Genomic DNA, 9281 nt, shown 5'->3' with positions numbered 1-9281 from the left:
TTTCCAGTCTCCAAGTTTCATCATAAAATAAGCTCACATTGGAGGTGAAAGGTGCCATTTAAGTATTAAATTTTATTAACTTACTTTGAATCTGTCATTAAAGCAGGTTAATGCTGTGCTCTGGTTTATCCTGAGTATAGCTCACAGCTGGGAACTATAACACCTTGGTCAAGGTTTGCCTCACTTTCCACTGCTCAAAACAGGCATTGAGTCCTTAATATTGAGGGAGTGACATTATCGCAGGTCAGGTTTTACTTGCCACAACCTGTTGGTAGAAGGAAATATATCCACTTGTCTGGACTAGTATTAAGACATTAGAAAAAAAGAGAACATTTTATGAGAAGAAATAATAGACTTGGATATTAACACTAAATGTTGTAATCAAAATGGCATTTTAAAATGTGTTCAAGTAAAACACTGTAATAAGAGAAAAACCACAAAACTTAATATAAAGTCTAGCTTTATTTTTAAAAAGATTTTACAAGTCTGTCAACCTCAAACATTCATAGGTGAATTATTTGTTCCTCTCTTCTATCAGATCGGGCTTATTGCATAAGTAAAAAATAAATCTTTTTCACAAATATGCATCCCCTATATTCCTCAGCTTAGTTCTGAAATGTTCTCTTTATAAATACTTTGAAACAGCTGCTAGTGGTAGTACTATTCCTGTGCAGCTGCATATGGCTATAACTTTATAAGTCTGCTTTATTTTCGCAAGCTCCCTGGTTTGACTCCCAGGTCCAATTCTTATAAATGGAGGAAAAAAGATTAATTGGGCTGCCAGAAAAGCCCACTGAATGCATCCTGTAGAGCTCTGTGACAAGCAAGAGAAGAAGTATAGCCTCCAGCAAGGTCCTGTGGAGAAGCAGCTCTGACATGGTTTAAATACCTAAGACAAAACAAAAAGTATAGCATTGATACAGAAATCACATATAAATTGGTAACATTTTAAAAAGCAATAGTAAAACTGATTCAAATTTTAAAGAGGAATTCTGAGATTGCATCAGACTTTTTATAAATGGATTATTATCTTTCAAAAAGAAACATACCAACTGTACATGGAGTGCCTAAACTAGTACTAAACTACAAAGGAAATTATAGTAAGGTTTAGAAACAGTTCTGAAAGAGGTTACAAAAATAATACTTGCTACTAAAGTGTTCAGTTTCACAATTTTTAGGTCAGATTTGTTTTGTTGGCTGTTGTATGGGCAGCTAACTAATGCTTTCCTTCCTGGCTTACTCTTCATAAACACACTATACCACAATATTACTAATATAATTTTACATGATTTGTTTTAAAGTAAAATCTCTAAATGCCAAAACAAATTGTGGAGAGAAGAAAACAAACTACTTACTTCAAAATTACTTCAATATTCAAAAAATACACTCTCTTTCCTTGCAGGAAAGTAAACCTTAGAAAATTACATGTCCAAGAAATCTCTGACACTGAGTCTCAGTTCAAATTAATGTCTCCAATAGAAATTATAGAAGATTCTAATCTCAAAAGACAGTGTAACAAACACAATTTTCCTTCAATCACAAACACATAGCTTTTTAGCAATTAAAATTTTCGACCCTGACAAAAATAGACAAAACTGTATTAAGAAAAAATAGGACAATCCTTGCCAAAGAGGGGCAACTTGTTATCACGACTACTAATGCTGCTGAAAACAGTATTTCCAGCTTTGGTTTAATGCCTGGTTTTAAAAACCACATTGTTTCTTCTGGTCTCAGGAAGTAAAGGAGCTTCACCCACCTTAGAATTACAGGTATGGCAAATGAATAAATCAAGTACCAGAACATTTTAATAACTTGGAACCTTTTTTACTCATTCATTCAAACTTCCTGTGTGTCAAGATCTTAATGCATGAGCAACTTATTTCTAACATAACAAGAAGTCTGTTTTTCATTTGTATCCATGTTTAATAAGCTTATGTGATTAAAAAAGTATATGGCAACATAAGAGAACAAATAGAAAATGTGGCCAAAGTAAGACACAGGCTAAGCTCCTGGAATCGGCTATACTTGAATTCACATTGCGACAAATCAAGGTGTTATCTCAATTCTTTGCTTCTCTGCCAAGGGTGAAAGGGGAAAGTAGGAGGAAGGGAATTTTAATATTTATTGAGCAATAATCTACAACTTTTTTATAGTACAGGTATATTTATAGCAGTAAAAAATATTTGAGCATGCATCTCCAAAATTTGTATACTTATTTATAAATTATATACAGAGTACTAATATACTATATGCTATTATAAATATAATATATAATTATATACATAATATAAAAATATAATAAGTATATTATAAAGTATATATAAATATAAAATATACAAAATGACATAAAAATATTTGGAAGTTCTAATATTTTCTCCCTACATCCCATCTTATATATCCTCCTGGGATGCATCCTACCTTGGAGACTACCATTAAGTACAGCAAACCCTTGAACAACACAGGTTTGAACTGAATGGGTCCACTTACATGTGGAATTCTTTCAATAAATATACTGGCAAAATTTCTTATTCATGACATAACTAACCAAACAGTAAGTAGCCTACAACTACAACTTAAGTAACAACACCCCTTTCAGCCCAAACCCAAACCCTGTGGGCCACAACCCAGTGGATAGTATGCAATATATTTAAGTAGTAGATGAGTAGTTAAGTTTGGGCAAGTTAAAAATTATACAGGATATTCAACTCCTAGGGGTTCAGTGCCCCAAACCCCCATGTTGTTCAAGGGTCAACTGTAGTCACTGTCAAACTCTTGATAAAACCTCAAGTTTCAATTAGATTTCTTTATAAACCCATAGGATTTAAATAGGGATTCACCAAACCTACCACATGGCCATAAAGTTATCTGCTTATTACCTCCCAGGACACAATACTATGTCAACTGCTAAGATTCTGATGCATCAGAAATTGGGTAAGTGTTAAGTCACCTCAGAAAGTCTAAAAATCAAACTGGCTTCACTGGGAACTCAATAACTATCATACAAATAGTAAGTGAATAATATTTTTACAGGTAACTTGGAAATAAAATGTTCCATTTCTTATACCAGTTTCCAGCTAATTTTTATCCGCACACCAGATGATGATGTATCACCCTCTTTCCTTTCCTCAGACCCTCAAAAGAACAGCATAGTCTTAGCTCCAATGGCTGTTCACTCATGGCAAAATTCAAGCACCACAGTAGAATGTTTATCAAACTTAAGAAGCCAACTATCATAAACAAAAATTGGTTTTCATAGCTGTAATACAAAATACTGTGCAACTAACTGTTTTGATTCATCACATTTTGGAAGAGCTTGCTTCTGGGAAAGTTGAGTCATACCATCTTTGGCTTGGCAATTTGAACATAAACTTGCAGTATGCATACAGCTTTTTATATGTTATCCTGAGAAACCTGAAACAGCTGCACTGCTGGCAGGAAAACACAGTACCACCAGTAAAATATCCAAAACAGTTGCATCTTTTAATTTATGTGCACTGTTTCCATAGAGTATATAAAACAGTTAAGCTTTTATAGGTAAAATATAATAAACAGTCATACTTATTGATGCCATAAATGTGTAAAAAAGGTTTATCGAAAATGATTAATAAATGTTTGAAAACAGTATTTCTTGAACAGTCATAATCCAGAGCAATGAGCGAATGTTTTCAAATTTGAATTATTAATGCTAAGTTGTACTACTCTTACTGCCAAAGTAAGTCAATTAAATTTTTTTTGCAATGCGCTGAAGAAAGTGTGATCCCCTTCTAGCAATTTACATTAAATATGTCTGAGTATGATTCTTTAAGTGTCCTACTTATTTACATTGCTGTTTTTGATCTCTAGAGCTGCACAAAACTGTTACTGTTAAGTACTTCAAAAACAGTTTTACTGTGGCAACATACATTGATTCCAGTAAAAAAAAATGAAAGATAATTCACTGGGCTTTTATTTTCTAGGTATCTTAAATGTTCTTAAACCCTTTAATTACTGTGGTATGCCAAAGTATTTTAAAGGATCTGTCACACTGAAACCACACAATGAGAATTTAGTGTTTTGCCTACTTTTTCACCTTAATTCGCATCTGTGTTGCTTTAATTTTTTCATGACCATTACAAGCACATCACTGAATAGGATTCCTGGGGTTTCTGGCCAAGGTCAGTATCATTTAATGTACTCCTTTATACAACAGAATTAGGAAGAAGTCTTAGCCAAATTTATTTGCAAAAGTCAAGCTCAGTTGGACTTTGGAGCCCAGAGGTAACTGCTCTATTGAGTCAATCCCAGGACACTATTTCTGTTTTTCATGGGTTTATTTTAAATATGTGTAAATCTTACAAGAAGAAACCAGGAAAGAAAAAAAGAGGTTTGCTTATTTCGGAATCTACCTAATTTTTACTGAAAGCAGACTAAACTCAGATTTAGAAATCATACCTTTGATTATTTTCTTAATAAGGCTTTAAAAAGGTATGTTTTCAAAAGTATGTCTAATTCTTGTACAAAGGGCATCTTAGGCCTTATTTATGCACTGTCTAAAGGTGCCACTACCCATCAAAATCTGTTTTAAATAGACTTTGGAGAGAGGGGAGGAAAAAGAAACAATGGATCCTGAGAGGGGAGTAAGAGAGCATTAAGTATTAGAAAACCACAGCTGAAAGTTTGTTTCTAAATTTGATTTTCTACACTGTCATTTTCTTCTGTTATTTTTAGCAGTGTTTGCTCCCAAAGAAGGTGGTATAATTTAGCTTATAATTTGGTGGTATAATTTAACTTAGCTTCAGAAAAACTTAATTTTCTCGGCTCTTTAATATATGAGATTACTCTGAGATTACTCTTGTACTATTTGCCTTCCTTTAAAAGCACTGTATGACCATCTGGCTGAAGTCTAGGACTCAGCTCATTTAGTGCTATTCAACAATGCTTTGAGTTCCCAGGAAGGGACAGAGGGCAGGGTTGTCACTCAGGACTAAGAGGCAACATTCTTCCTCTCTAGTCATAACCTGTTTGTAATACCCTTGAAACACATTGGCTTCAGAAATCAAGCAATCTCGGAATTTAAATTGAAATGAAAATGTAAAGTTCATATTAGTTTCCTCCACCTCAAATTACCAGGCCCTACGGAGAGTTAAAAACTTGGACTGGTTCAAACTAAGAAAGGTAGTGAACTCTAGAGACTAAGACTTCCTTTTTACAAGATGGCCCATATTTTTAAGTCTGCATTTAAAGCCATCATGCATTAAACAGACCACTTCCAAACAGATCTGCATCCCAGCCCACAAAATTCAAATCTAACTGTCATTAAGAGAGATAAGCCAGCTGATCATAGCTACGAAGACTAAGGGCTCTTGTAACAAGTTCAGCCAAAGCTACAAAAGATTTATATTAACAACCTGAAGTCTATCTCAATGAGATTTTAAAAGAACCAGAGCAACAGTGTGCTCAGACAACTACCACTAAAAAGCAGAAACATTTTGAAAACTAAGGCTAGTACTTAGATGTCCTAAGCTAATCATGATATCAGAATAACAGACAAACTGTCTACAGAGGGGAATGGATAATCATATATTCTAAGGTAAATGTGGAAAGGCACTACAAGCCAGAAATACTGTCCATAATTCTGAGGGCAGTTTGGTTATAAATACACATGGTTTCATGAACTCCAGACAAAAATGTAATGAACTTCCACAGACAGTCATGATATTTAGTCTTCACTTTATTTTCTAACCAGCAAGTGAGAACACAATTTGAATAAACTAATTATTAAAGCTGATTTCAGATTTATACTAACACACTTGGGAATACAGTGAATAATTATGCCAGACATTTTGACCATACAAATACCAAAGCTCAGATTTGGAAATTAAAAGTCACATGGTATCCACGTGTACATCATGGTTTACGGTTTATTATTATTCATATTCAATAACTGAATATAGATTGCTCAGATAAGACTTTCTAGCTTATAACTGGAGTAAACTGTTCAATTTACTGCTATCAAAGACCACACTGTATTTTAGGATAGAGTAGCTATTACTGAAAGTTAAAGTCAAGACATAGAGGATATAGTTACTTGCACGTAACATATTCCATGAAAAATGTAGTTGGTAGTGCTGGATATCTCAACTGATAGGCACCTAAGAATAGACTCTATCTATATAACACATACAAACACAGGAATATCACAGGAATCAGGTGCTATGAGATAAACTTGGATAGAGCCATGAAAATAGAAAATAAACAGTGGTCATCAGACCAAATGATTTTTGAGAAATCTTAAATATACTTCTCAAAATCAGAAGATGTTTATCTCTAAAACAGATTATTACAATATGTTTGGCTTATTTCTGTACTATTCTTATATGCTTAGATAAGAATACACAGAAAAATGGCATAAATAATGTTTTTACTTACTGATCCTTAAAACATTATGATATCCATTCCTACGAATTTGTTCAGGATAATAATTGGGGTGAGACGGGAAGAGAAAGTTTCTTAAAAACCTAAAAATATCAAATCATATAAGAGCCTAGATTTTGTATATATCAGGGAGGAACAAGTGCTACTTCTATGGAAATAAACTACATATTATAAAAATAAATGTCCTAGTTTCTGACTTTCTCTTGTAACATCCCTAAAAAATCTAGTGCCTGATTCCAGTTGTCTAAAATAATTTTTTACTATGAATTACATGTTAGTAACAGAAATGTGTCAGCATTTTCACCATATCTTTATAAAGGCAGGATTATTATCCCCAGGAATGCAGCAGACAAAATGCAGAAATGCAGATATGTGCAGCTTATTCATTTTTCAAAAAGTAAAAAAAAAAAGTTACTGAGTGCCTTCTGTGTGCCAGGTATTGAAGCAGCCTTAATAATAAAACAGAGCAAAAAGATTCCATGTTCTTATGGACGTTATAATCCAGCAGAAAGAAAGATGTTAAATAATGAATATTATGAAGGAGAAAGTCAGGGCTCTAAGAGTGTGGATAAAAACGGAAGCCAGCATGAATAAGATCAGAAAAGGTCTCCAAGGGCCGGCCCATGGCTCACTCTGGAGAGTGTAGTGCTGATAACACCAAGGCCACGGGTTCAGATCCCTATATAGGAATGGCCGGTTAGCTCACTTCAGAGAGCATGGTGCTGACAACACCAAGTCAAGGGTTAAGATCCCCTTACCGGTCATCTTTTAAAAAAAAGAAAAGGTCTCCATAAGCAGATGACAGTTAAGCTTAGAACCAAAGGATGAGGAAGAATTAGTTAGGAAGGCAAGGCAAGTATAGCAGTGATCCAAGAAGAGGGAAGAACATACACGAAGTGTCAAGGAACCACTGCACATAATCAGAATATGGAGAAGAGATGACTCCAACTTATAATGAGACTAGAGATGTAGGAAGAAGGTATACAAATAACAGCTTTATAGGAAATATTAAGAACTATGAATTTTATTCAAAGGGCAATGGTAAGCCATTGAAAAGTTACTATTAGGAACCTGATAATTTAAATAGGCCGCTTTGGCTGCACGATGGATTAGAAAAAAACAGAAGTTGAAGTAGAGAGACTCCTAAGGAAAATGGTTCTCTAGTCCAGCCTTGGGATAATGGTGACGTGGATTAGGGTGGTAACAGTGGAAATAAAGAAAAGTACTGGTTCAAGGGATATTTAAGGGACAACTGAGTGAGCGAATATGGGGGAGGAGAGAGAGGGGGAAGAAGAAAGTAGTGTCAAGGTCAACTTCCAGGTATCTAGTGATGTAGAACAGGAAAGATGCTCTCACAGAGACAACAGAGAACTGCAGGGTGAGCAAGCGGGGGTAAGAGAGGAGAGAAGGAAAAGATCATTAGTTTAATTTTGGACTTGAGTCTGAAGTAATTATAGTAGAGACACATATATGGTATATATAGTAGAGTGAAGAAGTAGAGTAGGCCAAGTGACAAGAAGAAAGTTATGAAATAAAGATATTAATTTGGTAATTATCAGTATGTAGATGGTATTCAAAACCATAAGAATGAATGTTAATATTCAGGAAGAAGGGATAGTATAAGAAAAGAGGAGGGCCTAAGGCAGAGGCCTAGAGAACCACAACCATTAATGGGCTAACAAAAAAGCTAAGATATTTTGAACTGAAGGATGTATTCAGGTGTGGTAAATGCTGCCAATCCCCGACAATACCTCATACACTCTCCTCCCCTAGACTTGTAAAAGAGGTAGAAGCAAGGAAGGTATAAGCCACTTGGAAAGGAGTTACAAACTACTACCTCTGAGTGATCCCTTCTTGTAATTTTAAGGAGATAATAACAGAGACAGAGATACGGTAACCTGTTAGATTTCTCCACCTAGGAACTCCAAAGGGCCTATTCATAGTATTTATAGCAGGAGTGTTTCTTACAGCAAAAAAACAACAGAAACAATCTAAATGTTCATTGACAAGAGAGTGGATCAATAAACTGTTACTTATACAATGGAATTCTATCAAAAGTGAAAACAAATAAGCTACAGCTATATACATCAAAATGACTGAATCTCAAAAACAATACTGAGCAAAAAACAACAAAAAACAAGTTACGGAACAATATGGAGAGCATAGTCCTATTTATATAAAGTTCTAAACATGCAAACCTAAAGTTGGAATAAATAAATATGACAAAACTACAAAGAAAAGCAAGGAATGATGTCAGCAAGATGGCAAAGTAGGGGAATCTAGCGTTTGTTTTCTCCACAAAGAATAATAATTAGACAGCTATCCATGAACAAAAATAACTCTGGAAGAGTTCAGGAGTCCACATAAGAAGCTATAGCAATACACTGGAAGAAAAAACCCAAGAATAACCACATAAAAAGGGAAGGAAGAACGGTTTCATTTTGCCTGCATCATCCCATCCCCCAAGACAGCCCTGCTCGGTACAGAGAGGGAACATCCCAGCTTGTGAGTTCCCCTTGCATGGAAATAAAGTGCAGGGTAAACAAGCAGCTTCCCAGCCATTTGGGGTACTGCCTAAACAACGAGCATCAGTTATACCCCACACAGATGGCTAGAGAGACTGGCATGGCTGGAAACAAAGAATTATGAGGACTACCAGTATCAGCCACATGGTGGGAGCCACATGGTCCTCACTGGCCTGCTCTGCCAGGATTCCAGTAGCCTTCTCTGCTGAAAACCTCAACAGCCCATGCAGCTACTGCACAGCCCTCAAAGCTTTCACCACTGACGACTCCAGTGTTCACTGTGGCTAACCCCATCAGTTTGCTCTGTAGAAGATTCTAGCAAGCTTTCACCACTGAGGAAAC

General features: G+C 35.3%; 1 protein-coding gene across 1 annotated transcript in view; it reads right to left on the bottom strand.

Moving 5' to 3' along the window:
- Positions 1 to 443: 443 nt before the first annotated feature.
- The window catches only part of MNAT1 (MNAT1 component of CDK activating kinase), a 232228-nt gene continuing 223390 nt past the window's right edge, over positions 444 to 9281 (bottom strand). Inside the window, exon 8 of the mRNA XM_063090923.1 lies at positions 444 to 889. Coding sequence (XP_062946993.1) covers positions 769 to 889 — 121 coding nt within the window. The 3' untranslated portion in view covers positions 444 to 768. The remainder of the gene's footprint in view (positions 890 to 9281) is intronic.

Source organism: Cynocephalus volans, chromosome 3 (genome assembly GCF_027409185.1).
Source record: "Cynocephalus volans isolate mCynVol1 chromosome 3, mCynVol1.pri, whole genome shotgun sequence".
NCBI classification, from domain to species: domain Eukaryota; kingdom Metazoa; phylum Chordata; class Mammalia; order Dermoptera; family Cynocephalidae; genus Cynocephalus; species Cynocephalus volans.
Note: the sequence above shows the minus strand (reverse complement) of the source record. Positions and strands in the feature narration are given on the sequence as shown.